Source organism: Diorhabda sublineata, chromosome 8, assembly GCF_026230105.1.
Source record: "Diorhabda sublineata isolate icDioSubl1.1 chromosome 8, icDioSubl1.1, whole genome shotgun sequence".
Classification (NCBI taxonomy): domain Eukaryota; kingdom Metazoa; phylum Arthropoda; class Insecta; order Coleoptera; family Chrysomelidae; genus Diorhabda; species Diorhabda sublineata.
In genome coordinates, this window is record NC_079481.1 from 7,701,892 (window position 1) to 7,717,540 (window position 15,649).

Below are 15,649 nucleotides of genomic sequence, written 5' to 3' on the forward strand. Positions count from 1 at the left end.
AAACAAAAAACAATATACAAAGTCATATTGGAGCTCATTTTAACGTATGCGTTATATAGCTAGAAAAACTCAAAAATTAGCTAGAAAAACCCAGAAATTAACTAAAAAATCTAAGAAATTAACTGAATACCAACAGAAATTAGCTAGAGAAATGATAAATTGGTTAGAAAAACCTAGAACTTAGCTAGAAAAACCGATGAATCGGCTAGAATAGCACGAGCTCGAAGTCAGCTAGAGAGCCCATAAATTAGCTATAAAAACTCAAAGATTAGCTAGAAAAACCCAGAAATTAACTAAAAAATCTAAGAAATTAACTGAATACCAACAGAAATTAGCTAGAGAAATGATAAATTGGTTAGAAAAACCTAGAACTTAGCTAGAAAAACCGATGAATCGGCTAGAATAGCACGAGCTCGAAGTCAGCTAGAGAGCGCATAAATTAGCTATAAAAACTCAAAAATTAGCTAGTAAAATTCATAAGTTAGCTAAAAATCTCAGCTAAATAAATCAAGAAATTAACTAAAAAAGTCCAGAAATCAGCAATAGAACCCATACATTAGCTAGAAAAACCCAGAAATTAGCTAAAAAATCTCAGAAATTAGCTGAATACCAGCAGAAATTAGCTAGAGAAATGATAAATTGGTTAGAAAAACCTAGAACTTAGCTAGAAAAACCGATGAATCGGCTAGAATAGCACGAGCTCGAAGTCAGCTAGAGAGCCCATAAATTACCTATAAAAACTCAAAAATTAGCTAGTAAAATTCATAAGTTAGCTAAAAATCTCAGCTAAATAAATCGAGAAATTAACTAAAAAAGTCCAGAAATCAGCAATAGAACCCATACATTAGCTAGAAAAACCCAGAAATTAGCTAAAAAATCTCAGAAATTAGCTGAATACCAGCAGAAATTAGCTGGAGAAATGATAAATTGGTTAAAAAAACCTAGAACTTAGCTAGAAAAACCGATGAATCGCCAAGAATAGTACAAGCTAGAAGTGAGCTAGAGAACCCATAAATTAGCTATAAAAACTCAAAAATTAGCTAGTAAAATTCATAAGTTAACTAAAAATCTCAGCTAAAGAAATCGAGAAATTAACTAAAAAAGTCCAGAAATCAGGAATAGAACCCATACATTAGCTAGAAAAACCCAGAAATTAGCTAAAAAATCTCAGAAATTAGCTGAATACCAGCAGAAATTAGCTAGAGAAATGATAAATTGGTTAGAAAAACCTAGAACTTAGCTAGAAAAACCGATGAATCGCCAAGAATAGTACAAGCTAGAAGTCAGCTAGAGAACCCATAAATTAGCTATAAAAACTCAAAAATTAGCTAGTAAAATTCATAAGTTAACTAAAAATCTCAGCTAAATAAATCGAGAAATTAACTAAAAAAGTCCAGAAATCAGCAATAGAACCCATACATTAGCTAGAAAAACCCAGAAATTAGCTAAAAAATCTCAGAAATTAGCTGAATACCAGCAGAAATTAGCTAGAGAAATGATAAATTGGTTAAAAAAACCTAGAACTTAGCTAAAAAAACCGATGAATCGGCTAGAATAGCACGAGCTCGAAGTCAGCTAGAGAGCCCATAAATTAGCTATAAAAACTCAAAAATTAGCTAGTAAAATTCATAAGTTAGCTAAAAATCTCAGCTAAATAAATCGAGAAATTAACTAAAAAAGTCCAGAAATCAGCAATAGAACCCATACATTAGCTAGAAAAACCCAGAAATTAGCTAAAAAATCTCAGAAATTAGCTGAATACCAGCAGAAATTAGCTAGAGAAATGATAAATTGGTTAGAAAAACCTAGAACTTAGCTAGAAAAACCGATGAATCGGCTAGAATAGCACGAGCTCGAAGTCAGCTAGAGAGCCCATAAATTAGCTATAAAAACTCAAAAATTAGCTAGTAAAATTCATAAGTTAGCTAAAAATCTCAGCTAAATAAATCGAGAAATTAACTAAAAAAGTCCAGAAATCAGCAATAGAACCCATACATTAGCTAGAAAAACCCAGAAATTAGCTAAAAAATCTCAGAAATTAGCTGAATACCAGCAGAAATTAGCTAGAGAAATGATAAATTGGTTAAAAAAACCTAGAACTTAGCTAGAAAAACCGATGAATCGCCAAGAATAGTACAAGCTAGAAGTCAGCTAGAGAACCCATAAATTAGCTATAAAAACTCAAAAATTAGCTAGTAAAATTCATAAGTTAACTAAAAATCTCAGCTAAATAAATCAAGAAATTAACTAAAAAAGTCCAGAAATCAGCAATAGAACCCATACATTAGCTAGAAAAACCCAGAAATTAGCTAAAAAATCTCAGAAATTAGCTGAATACCAGCAGAAATTAGCTAGAGAAATGATAAATTGGTTAGAAAAACCTAGAACTTAGCTAGAAAAACCGATGAATCGGCTAGAATAGCACGAGCTCGAAGTCAGCTAGAGAGCCCATAAATTAGCTATAAAAACTCAAAAATTAGCTAGTAAAATTCATAAGTTAGCTAAAAATCTCAGCTAAATAAATCGAGAAATTAACTAAAAAAGTCCAGAAATCAGCAATAGAACCCATACATTAGCTAGAAAAACCCAGAAATTAGCTAAAAAATCTCAGAAATTAGCTGAATACCAGCAGAAATTAGCTAGAGAAATGATAAATTGGTTAAAAAAACCTAGAACTTAGCTAGAAAAACCGATGAATCGCCAAGAATAGTACAAGCTAGAAGTCAGCTAGAGAACCCATAAATTAGCTATAAAAACTCAAAAATTAGCTAGTAAAATTCATAAGTTAACTAAAAATCTCAGCTAAAGAAATCGAGAAATTAACTAAAAAAGTCCAGAAATCAGGAATAGAACCCATACATTAGCTAGAAAAACCCAGAAATTAGCTAAAAAATCTCAGAAATTAGCTGAATACCAGCAGAAATTAGCTAGAGAAATGATAAATTGGTTAGAAAAACCTAGAACTTAGCTAGAAAAACCGATGAATCGGCTAGAATAGCACGAGCTCGAAGTCAGCTAGAGAACCCATAAATTAGCTATAAAAACTCAAAAATTAGCTAGTAAAATTCATAAGTTAACTAAAAATCTCAGCTAAAGAAATCGAGAAATTAACTAAAAAAGTCCAGAAATCAGGAATAGAACCCATACATTAGCTAGAAGACCTAAAAATTAGCTAGAAAAACTCAAAAATAATCTATTGAAGCCATAACTCAAAAAACCAAGAAACTAGCGACCCCAGAATTAAGCTGTAAAACTCAGAAATTTGTTAAAAATTTTTCAAAAATTTGGTGGAAAACTCCAGAAATTAGTTAAAAACCTAGGGACAAACCCAGCAATTGGATAAATTATTAAAAATTAGCTATAAAACCACAGCAAGAAACCCAATAATTGGCAATAAAAACCCTGAAGTTAACTTGAATAACCCGGAAATTAGGTTAGGTTAGGTTAGGTTAGGAAATTAGGTAAAAAACCTGGAAATTAGCTGTAATAGCTATAAAACTAGGAATTAGCAAGAAAACCAATAATTAGTGATAAAAACCCTGAACTCAGCTAGAATAACCCGGAAATTAGATAGAAAACCCCAGAAATTACCTATAAAACCCCGAAATTAGCAAGAAAACCAATAATTAGCAATAAAAACCCTGACTTAGCTAGAATAACTCGGAAATTAGGCAGTGAAACCCAAAAATTATCTATAATAACCCGAAATTAGGAAGAAAACTAATAATTAGCAATAAAAACCCAAATAATCCGGAAATTAGATAGAAAAACCCGGAAATTAGATAGAAAAATCTAAAAAGTATCTATAAAAACCAGGAATGTGCAAGAAAACTCAAACATTAGCTAGGGAAACCTCTTAACTCCACAATCGATAAATTTTTTCTATTAAATGTTTGGAGGTATAGGGATGAAATTTGTGGTTGTAAATAGAACGGGAATAGTGTAAATTTCGAATTAGAGCCACTTCGATCGTTAGTTAACGGTTTGTTTAATAATATCTCATTTCACAATCATAGGCAACATGAAGCATCAATCCGATTTAAGTGGTTGATTTCCATATATGCAGAAATGCATATATGTATTTGTTCAGATGTACACGTGTACAGACAGAGGGAATATATATCCAATACTGTGAATCATCGGCAAACTAAACGAATATCGATGCATTCCTAGGTTAACCAATTATGTAGAATATCTTTGAAAACGATCTGAGAGCGAAACTTCCTTTATTATGTGCCGTTTCTTTTTAATCTTCATCGAGATGTGATTGCAAGCTGATAGCTAAAATTAAAAAATGTGGTAAATACAATAAAAAAAAGACGGATGGTTGAATGAGGAAGAAATAGATTCAAAAAGCAGTGAATAACTGAGAAAAAATGACTATGATAGTTCTACTTGGAGAGTTCGTACTTATATTTATACAAAGTTGTTGATATTAGACATATTACAATAAGTAGTTATGAATTTTGTATAAAAATTATCGTTACAACCTGTATATAGATTCCCCTTTATGTAAATTATAATATTTTTTAGCCTCTAGCTCCGAAATTGCATTCAGGCTAGGTTAATGCTAAAAAGTTCTATCTCCTCTTTTAATATTTATCTCTTTAGCGATTTACAAAGTCACTGAATTTAATGACTATCTTTTATGTTCGGATTTACATAATGTTTGCTCTTTGATACGCAAAACAAGTTTTCTGTCTCAGTAGAATTTTCATGAAAAACTTCAAACCGAATTTTCGCAGATTAATGAGCCCTTACTTCCAGCGCTTTCTTTGACTATCGCCCAAAAGAAGTTTTCCTGATCGATAGATTGACTAATGAATAAATAAAAATCCTGTTTTACAAGCAAACTTTTATTCGGTACATTTTTAACAAATGTAGTTTCCAAGTGGTACGAAGGTATTTTTAGTATTCTCCAATCATTTATCCGTCAAAATAAACGCAAAAACTCCTTCTCAACACAACTTTCATTAAATAAACTCAACAGCCAAAAAAACTTGACACTCTATAGTCAATGGCTCGACGGAGGTTCTTTCTCGCCCTCCCGGTATATTTGACATACGTAACAAACGCCATTCCAATAATAAATTTCTCGCAGGAAGTGAAACAATAACTTTGATTGTCTGAACTACAAATGGAATTGCTCGAAAACTCAATGGAACAAAGTTTACATATTGATTATCATACCGAAGGAAACACTTGGCCTAATTTATAACAAATTATGTGAATAGCTAATCCCATGAATAGTTATGTGACGAGATAGAATAAGTTCGTCGAATATTGTTTTTTACATAGTTAATTATTCAAATTAAGTGAAAAGAGGCTTATAGACTTGTCGGATGGTTTGAAATGTGCCATATCTCTTTAGTCGAGAGAACAGAAATTCGGATCTAATTAATATTTAACCCTTCCTTTGTTCATGTCTTTATAACTTCACTAAGTTTTGACGTCAAAAAGCCCAAAGCGAATAACTACTCTAATAAATTATTATAATGTATGTATAAAGATGATTTTTTCAGTTAGACGTAATTGTTCGAGTAGCTAGAAGGTCTGGAGTTTATTTAAAACAGTAGAAAATTCGTTCTCTTCAACAACATTACCACTTGATTTTCATATATATCAAAATTAATTTGAATAAATTCAGCAAGAGAACCCATAATTGATATAAAAAAAACCCAAAAATTAACTAAAAATCCATAAACTAGCTAAGAAGATCCAGAAATTAGCTATAAAAGCCCAAACATTAGCTGGAGCAGCCCAGAAATTATCTATGAAAACCATAACTCGAAAAACCAAGAAACTAGTTAGAAACCCCAGAAATTAGCTAGAAAACCTAGAAAGTATATAGAAAACCGATAATTAGCAATATTTTTTTAGTTAAGAAGTAATTGTTCGAGTAGCTAGAAGGTCTGGAGTTTATTTAAAACAGCAGAAAATTCGCTTCCTTCAACAACATTCCCTCTTGATAAATTGACTAGAAAAACCCAAAAATTACTTTAAGACCCAGAAATTAGTTATAACACCCAAAAGTTATCTGGGGAAACAGAAAACTAGTTACAAACCCCAGAAATTAGTTGTAAAACAAGGAAATTCGCTAGAAAAATTTACTAGAAACCCAAGACAGTGGCTAAAAAACCAATAATTAGCAAGGAAAAACTCTGAAATTAGCTAAAGTGTTTTGAACTTAGTTAGACAAACCCAGAAATTAGCTAGAAAACCAATAAGTAGCAAGATTTTGTTAATTAGATTTTGTTAATTGTTTGAGTAGCTAGAAGCTCTGGAGTTTATTTAAAACGGTAGAAAATTCGTTCTCTTCAACAACATTCCCATTTGATTTTCATATATATCAAAATTAATTTGAATAAATTCAGCAAGAGAACCCATAATTGATATAAAAAAAACCCAAAAATTAACTAAAAATCCATAAACTAGCTAAGAAGATCCAGAAATTAGCTATAAAAGCCCAAACATTAGCTGGAGCAACCCAGAAATTATCTATGAAAGCCATAACTTGAAAAACCAAGAAAGAAACTAGTTAGAAACCCCAGAAATTACCTGTGAAACACATATTTGCTAGAAAACCCCAAAAATTAACTATAATGTCTCGAACTTAGTTAGACAACCCAAAAATGTATATATCATTATGGATGAATTCAGCAAAAAAGCCCATAAATTATATACAAAAACCAAAAATGATTAAAACCCAGAAATTAGCTATTACACCCGAAAGTTATCTGGGGAAACCCAGAAATTATCTATAAAAGCCATAACTCAAAAAAAACAGAAAACTAGTTACAAACCCCAAAAATTAGATGTAAAACAAGGAAATTTGCTAAAAAAATCAGAAATTTGCTAGAAACCCTAAAAAGTGGCTAAAAAACCAATAATTAGCAAGGAAAAACCCACCAAAAATTAGCTAAAAACGCAGAAATTAGCCAAAAACCCAGAAATTAGTTACTTAGATCCAAAAATCAGCTATAAAAACAGAAAAATTACCTGGAGAAATCCAGAAATTATCGATAAAAGCCATAACTCAAAAAACCAGACAACTAGTTACAAACCCCTGAAATGAGCTGTTAAACTCAGAAATTTGCTAAGAAAATATCAGAAATTTGGTAGAAAACCCCAGACATTAGCTAGAGTGTCTTGAACTTACTTAGACAACCCAGAAATCAGCTATAAAAACGATAAATAGCAAGATTTTTTTTAGTTAGAGGTAATTGCTTGAGTAACTGGAAGGTCTGGAGTTTATTTAAAACAATTTTTTGGATGAATTCATTCAAGATAGCCCATAAATTAGGTAAAAAAACCCAAAAATTATCTAAAAACCGAGAAATTAGTTAAGAAGACTCATAAATTTCCAAAGGTAAAATATTGAAACGTTTTGCTTTGAGCTTGAATGAAATGGAAAAGGTAATAATAACTCTGAATGGAAAAGTTGCAAATAGTTGGAAAAAATTTTACTTCACGGTAGATACCACAGTAAAATTGAATGAACTGAGTTCAAAATAGCAAGGAATGGAAACTCAGCCTATATTTTGAAGATCCACCCTGTCAATATCTAATAAATAAACATTTAATTTGGATCTCGACGTTACATAAATTTTTGTATACGCATATTTGAAATTTCGCTTCATTAAAAGTTGGAAGCAGAGATATTTCGGTTATAATATGATGGTCTCGTAAAAATGTTGTGGAAATATTTGCAATAACTTGTCATTCCGTTCTATATTAAAATCTGAAATATTTTATTTGTTCCCTTTGTCTACAGAATGTTCGATATTCATAAAGCGTCTTTGCAATCCATCCCTTTTTCAATATGTTGCAGTATGTTAAATCAATAATAATTTCATATTTCAATAAAATAGGTAAACGAAAAGGTAGACCGAGTATTTAATACGACTCCTGACAGATTCATTAAGAGTATTACCTGGAATTTAGTACCTAATCTACTGTACAGTCCAAATCCTTGTATTTTATTTTATTTTAGTAGGTACTGAAGAATATTCAATAGGGAAATGAATTTTTAAATTTTGCTGAAGCCTTAATTTGTTCAAATTCAATATAATAATTGGTTGAAGCTCTGCTTCAAATATTAGGTTAGTTTAAGTTAAGTTAAGTCGCGTAATTTTCCGTCACGAGTTGTCTAATATTCAAGACAACCACGATCACGAGTTGGCACATTATAGGAGAAATTAAAATTTTATAATTGGTACTAAAATCACATCGTGATGGCGAATTTTTAAACTTGAAGCATTTTGTATAAAACCAAACCAAAATCTAGTTGTAATATTGGGGAGAATACGATTTTCGCGACGCCGTAATTTTATAATTTAACAAAATTAGATTAGAATGAAATGAAAATTTTTAGATATCTCACTTCGTTTTCGAGATATCGATACTTGTAACTCACAACCAAACGTTATATCGAAATTCACTTTAAAGAACAGATGGCGTTTAATACTTCGAATATTTCATCACTTCGTGGTGAATATTAAATAAGTTTTTTATAAAGAATTTTCTGTTAATTAGTACCATTTATAAAATAAGAAAATTACTTACCAAAAATTTTAATATTTTTTCGATAATTAAATGTAGAAATATGTTTTTTTAGTTTATAAGGAAATACTTTCATAGGTGAAGCCTTGGAGGGATTAGGTTAGGCTAGGTTTTTTCGGTTTCAAGTATTGATATCTCGAAAACAAAGCGAGATATCTAAAAATTTTATTCTTCATTTGTAGTCGTACCAAATATTGTTTAATACTTGATTATTTTCAAATAATTTTAGCATCTTTATTTTCTGGAATGTTAATGATAAAAAAAAGATAAATTGTGAGGAAACTTCTAGTCAACATTTGAAATTAGTTAAATCCCCACAGGCGGTCAGTAAACTCGCCTCATAATACGCTTGACAAACTAACGAAACCGAATAAAATATTTTGTTAGGCATCAAACTTAAAACGTGTTTTTGCCACTATAAAAACCATTTGTCACTCAACCAGTTTTAAATTAAAACGTTTGTAAGCAGAGGCGTATCTCTACAAAATTTCGAGAAAATTTAAAACTATCATTACATGATCACATTCTAAGATCGAATACGGAGGAAGGTCCATGGGATTTTCGCTTCATATTCGTAAAAATCTTCACGCAGGCACCAAGTAACAAGTTTTAACAAGCTTAACAAACAGTTTCAACTTGCTGATTCGATACATTACAGTATAGTAAAGCTCCAGTTTAAACTGCTTGGTTTTCCATGACTACTGTACACGAATGGGGCTGTACAGAGAAAAAAGAACCACCATTTAGTTCTGATCCGGCCTAATCGGACTATTTTTGTTCGTTAAAGGTCAATTTGAGTGTCGAGATATTTAACAAAGATGAAGATATTAAATACGAACATTTCGATTCTAAAAATGCATATTTAGACGTTCTGAAAAGTGTGTGGAGTTTGGATTTGGCGTTTTTATAGTCCAGTCAAATTAGACATTCACCTTGAAGAAATCTAAATGCAACGACAGCTTCGTGAAGTGCTAGAAGTTATTACTAGTCAGTGGACTGGTCATCTGAATTGAACAATAAAGATCTGTTCTGTTTACAGTGACCAGCATACAGTCCTGACCTATATCCGATAGATCATTAATGGGATGATATAGAAAGAAGAATGACTCAATATCCTGCAAGAAACAATAATTAACTTGATTAGATCTATTTATAACGTAGCTAAATTAAAACATATTGGATTGAAATTCAAACAGCATGTTTATTTTTTTGATCTGGTGAGTAATTTTGAAAAAAAACTGATAGTTTCTAAGCACTAAGTAATTTCTTATTTAATAATTATTATGATACGCTCGTGTTGGAAATAAGTCGGAAATTTTGTAGTGTACGATCTGGAATTTAATAGAACTTCTCTATTTTCTATACAGAAAGACACAGATTTATGAAGTAATATATCTCGGGGGATGGAGAAAAATGTATCAAATAGAAAATCTGAGTTAAGATGGATAATATTCTGTCTACTTTATCCTATTATTCATACCTTGAAGAAGACTGGAATTTAGAACAATATGTCTAAAGTTCTTACATATGCGAATCATTTATCAAAAACTTCATTATTTAGTAATTGAAGGTCCTCCAAAATAGGTTGTTGCGCCAGAACACATCGATGCTGTGCGTAATTTTTATCAGTAGTCCATCTTTGACTTTTTTCATTTCGGTTTCTTCTATTAATCAAAAATATAAAGAACTGCGAAGCCCGAAATTTATACAGTAGACCATGGATGGACAGAGGAATCAGAAAAAAGTACTAGATCCAATTTTGAAGGCCGAAGGCCAATTGAAAGATGATGAAAAGGTCGCAGAAGGCACAATCAGTTTGTAAAGTACAGAGACAACTCTGAACAGAAACCACTGAGGAAATTAAGGCCCGAAGTCGACTAAAACACCAAAGAAGTTTTCTAAGAATCAAAAAATAAATGAAAATTAATTTTCTTAACAATAAATATAGAAAAAACAAATTTAAACTTTGTTTGGAAGTTAAAAAATATGAAGTATTTAAAATTTTGTTTTATTGGTTTTTTTTTATAGATTGAAAAAATTGAATTTACGAAGCCATTATTTTGATTTTTCAAAAATTAATAATAACTTTTTAAGAAACATTTCCCATATATTTACATTAGATAGCAATTTGATTTTGTTGCAACTACCACTTTTAATGCAATTGCCGCATACAATAACAAATTTTTTAAAAATTTTCGAAAAATTGAAAGTTTAACACACTCAAATTTGAGGCAATTTAAGCTATGCTTGCAATTTTCATCGGAATTTATCAAAGAATTTAAAAAAAAATGATTCTGGGTCGACAAATTTCCGATTAGGGTCATAACATCCCGTCGCCTGAAACATTGTTGTGGTTTTGTTAACTCATCGAACTACAACGAAAATTGTTTGGATAGTTGGGTCTCCCTATGTCATATTTGAACCTATGTTAGCAGCTTTTAATATATTTTTCACGCCCTATCTTTAAAGTACCTTCGACGGTTTGCAGCGCTTGAAGCAGTTGTTTAAGGTTAGAGCCAAAAAAAACTTTATTCCTCAGTTGATTCGTCCACATTTTTATAGAAAAAAAAAAATAGAAAGTAACGTTTAATTTTGACATAACATTCGATTTGTCGTAATCTAGTAGTGACTACTATTATTATTATTGTTAAAATAGAAGATGAAGATTTTGAAAAAATCATTAAAACTTGAAACATCTACTGTATAGATTGTGTACTTTCTAATACAGTGATATTTTGAAACAACTACTGCCATCTCTAGGTTAGAACAGGTAACTCGGTAGATCATCCTCGTATTTACAGAACGCGTTTTATTAGCTAATTCGAAGGAAGATCCGAAAAATTATTCTATACTATGTTCCAGCTAGTCTAAACTGAAAAGAAACGTTAATTATGAATAATAATGAAGATTTAAGTAAAAATGCCGAAATTAATAGCATTTTTGACACGAAAATCGGTTAGAAACAAACCTAAAAAGTCTAATCCATTCTCAAAAGAGGAAATCAATGATTTGATAACATTGATAATAGAGGGGGATTTCTAATTCGTTGTTTTACAGTTCAACAATGAATTTATTATATTTATATCAACAATATGTTAATCTGAGACCAAAAAACGTAACCAGCAACCACTTTCTAAAATTCCATCAATAATTGTGCAATATTTATGAATATTTAAATATACAAGTGATAGATACGTACTTCAGCATCGCTTCCAGTTGATCCGAGTGAAGACATTCTTCAATTAAAACAAAATGGAGGATAGAAATTAGTTTTTTAAACCAAACTTCTATATTATGTAAGAATCAAAAGACTAGTTTGACTATTACCAAATATTTATGTCATATTATAAAAAATGATGTCGAATTCTAGGATGCGAGGTTTGTTTATTGGGCATCGAAGAGCGTCGTCCCTATCTGCACTCAGCAATTCGATGATTTAGTGGCCCGATATAGACGCCATGCTGCGGTACGCCGGACGTCCGCGTCCGCAGATTTATACTCGGTCGGCGCCTTCAACGACCTCCCAAAATAAACCCCGTTTTAATTATCAGCGGCATTTAAATTAAATAAAAACAACGTGCTAACAAATGTTCACGATAAAAGGCCGGAGATGTTTATCTTTTGCTGCGTCCGAATAGAATTCGCCTGGTTTGCTACTAGTTTTCATAATTAATCAACTTTTTTTTGTTGTACCAAGCTATTTATTTGTGTTTGGAATGAAACATTTCGTTTCGACGTTACGAGGATCGCTACTGAAGTTTTGAGGTAGACAAATAAAAAACAAATATTTATATATATATATATATATATATATATATATATATAATAAAGAGGTGCCAAACAAGGAGGATCCATCAATTCGATGTTTTTTGTTTGAATTGATGTGTGGGAGGTCGCGTTGTCGTGGTTCCTCTAATGGAACAGTTGTGAAAAAACCTCTACACTCGATTTTTGCTTAGTTTGCTTAAATTTTGCAGTATCCATTACGATCAAATTTTTTTCGACACCCAAATGATCCTGAAATTTTGAATTTATGCGATTATAACAAATACCAAGAATACTTCAATCTCAAAAGTATGTTTGCCAACTAGGAATTGATATTATATGATTAAAGTTCATTCAAAAATATGATATATAAAACGTATCTTCAAAAATAGATCCGATAGAGAAAATCTGAGAGATATTTCGTGTTTTTTAGCTAAAAAATGATAATCAAATGGTTAGCTAGTTTTTAATATGAAAAATTTTCATCTATTTTAGTAATTTTAAGTGATGTTTATAGTATCTTATGTTGCAATTAAAATTTTCTGTTTATCTGCTTATCCAGCACTTTGTTTTTGAATTTAAATCCGTTCTAAGCGAGTTTTGTGTTGAAAATGTAAAGAAATGAGTATCAAGATGTGATCAAATATTTGTTTCTGTATACACCCACTCAAATTACCGTAAAATTTTGACAAATCTGCTTTAAGAGCGTTCACCAAATAGTACTGGATAACCAACATTTCCTGGACTTTAATAATTGTCGATTCACAACCTGAAACTCTTTTTAAGCAACCTTCGACTTGATTGATTCGTTTCCAAAGCCATGGTGGAAGATCTTGGAGTGTCTGTTGGTGTTTGATGGAAATCTAAAACACGTTATGGCATCAAACAATAAAATTTGACCACTCCAGTAGAAAACAATCAATAATTATCGCCTGGCTTAATAACAACTCAAAATATACTTCAACCTTTTACAAAGTGATCTTCTTCGTCAGTTATGATTGATTGTCGCAGAATCAGAGTCTAAAGATCATCTGCATATTGTCTTCATAGAAATTTCCATATTACTGTTTGTACTGAAAAAGATAATATCTATTATTATCTTGCCTTTAGTCACTCATCTTTAATTTTGACTGTAGAAGAGGTGTTGTATTATTTAGAAATCTTCTGGATCATAATTTGTAGTCATAAGAAGAGATCTTGATGGAATAATACTAAACATAAATCATCTTTTGTACCCTATAAGCCGCGAAATTGGATTTCAATCTTGTTATATATTCTGTTTTATATTACTTTTAGTAATATTTCTAATAAAAACTTCTTGAGACTCTTAATTTTTTAAATATTGATCGATTTGGGCCAATTTAGACAATTTTTATTACAGACAAAACCAATTAAGTCCAAAACAGTCCAAATCGAAATCAAATCAATATTCACAATATTGTTCAATTTTCTCTTCTTCTTCAATCGTTCAAGAAGATCCATCATTCGTAGGAATCGATTCAAAAGTCAATAATCAAAAGCATTTACGCTGCCAATGAGTTCTATCAGTCTGCGCCCCTTTCCTGTTGGTGGATTGAAACAATTTTCGATTTGTAACAGTTTAATTCACTTGGTGTTTATGCCTAATTGATCGATGTTTCATGTAAATTCTTCGGTTTCTTATATCTTTTATAGTATTTCTTCTCTATTTCTATTTCTTTAATAAGTTAATAAAAGAACGCACATACTTTCCTTCTAAATCTTCGATTCCTATTTGGAATTTTTATTTTCTTTAATAACTGTGTGAATAGATTATAAACTACACCCTACAAGTTGTAACTGAACTAAAAACTGTCCAAAATACACAACTTGAACTTCCTTACTATATAGAAAAACTTAAAATCGTATTTTTGGTGAAATTTGTCGGCAAGAGATTACCCAGGGGCACTGGCTAGTCCTTTGTCTACTATTCTGAACAGCTCATGGTTATAAAACACCAATAATAAACCTAAAACTTGTTTTATCTCAGATATATTTATGAAAAATTCGAGAAATATCTACACTATTCTGTAATAATACGTTTTGAACTAGTAATTAGGTTTTATGAGTCTCTTATACATAGAAATAGGTTATAATGTTATTTTTTTTTCAGGTGCCTATACACCGATAAAGCATCTATCTCTAAGAAGTCTTCTGCCAGATACAGAACGCTTCATGACTTACGAGGGATCGACCACCCATCCCGGTTGTTGGGAGACGACGGTCTGGATCATACTTAACAAGCCCATTTATATTACCAAACACGAGGTAGGTAACTACAATCATTCATTTGTGTCCCTTCGCATGCTTCTCATTAATTTATTAACATAAATTCGACTATAGAGATTTGATTAAATTTAAGAATTCGATAATAGCATCTTGAATAAAAATCGAAAAGTGTATTAGTCTTTACCGGCACACCAAAGTGTACTAAATCTAATATATTTCCGAACTTTCGAAGTTAAAAATATTGAAGTTACTGATAACGCCGCAGTTCTTAACCAATCAATTCCCAGACGGTGAATCCATAAGTTTTCGAAAGCTCGGAAATATATTAGAGAAAGTACACTTTGTTGTTTAATTTTGCTACAATCCCACTACGAAAATTTCGCTAGTTTTTGATGTTTCTGCAAATATTGTATTACAAAGATTTAAATTTGATACAATTTTTTGGATACATTTAGTCATTTTCCTCACATTTGGTTCAGCGATAATCAAATTCGATTTTATTTTATTCGGTATTTATCTCCAAAATCTATTATCCTGTTGAGGTATCACCTGACCACGTACAGTCAATCATTCTATCGGAAACTATTCCTTGGATTAATTAATTTTCGTTTATTAGCATACGCCAAGGAAATGTAATTATATACAGGAGTTGACATTACAAATACAAACTGCTACTTGCAGATAATTGAATATTAAATCGATCATTAAATCCTCAAATTATATTGCTGACGCTTGTCTGTTTCTTGTTTTTTGCTAAAAATTACTCACGATTTATGTCTGGGTCTCTACTTTCTTAGATTCAAGACGTTGGGCCACAATCTATGAACTACCAATGGTCTGGAGATAATTTTAGAACCATCATCTTTTGTCTTTATGATATCAATGAAAAAACATATTTTAGCCTCTTCATAGAGCCCCAAAAAAAAAACAATCAAACATTATATTTTCCAAAACATCTTGGTAGGACTTTCTGGATTTTTGTCGGGCAATTGAGTGTCTCCTTGGGGTTAGTTAGAGTATTGTTTCAGTCGGTGAGGATGTACTTAACAGACTTAGGAACATAGCAAGGTTGGAT

At 31.1% G+C, this 15,649-nt stretch overlaps 1 protein-coding gene across 2 annotated transcripts in view; it reads left to right on the forward strand.

Moving 5' to 3' along the window:
- The window catches only part of LOC130447365 (carbonic anhydrase-related protein 10), a 177,240-nt gene that overhangs the window by 136,262 nt on the left and 25,329 nt on the right, over window positions 1–15,649 (forward strand). For both annotated transcript variants that reach the window (XR_008910238.1, XM_056784149.1), the window contains exon 7: window positions 14,459–14,613. Coding sequence is in view for 1 of the 2 variants with exons in the window: in XM_056784149.1 (XP_056640127.1) it covers window positions 14,459–14,613 (155 nt within the window). In the remaining variant the exon portion in view is untranslated. The remainder of the gene's footprint in view (window positions 1–14,458; window positions 14,614–15,649) is intronic.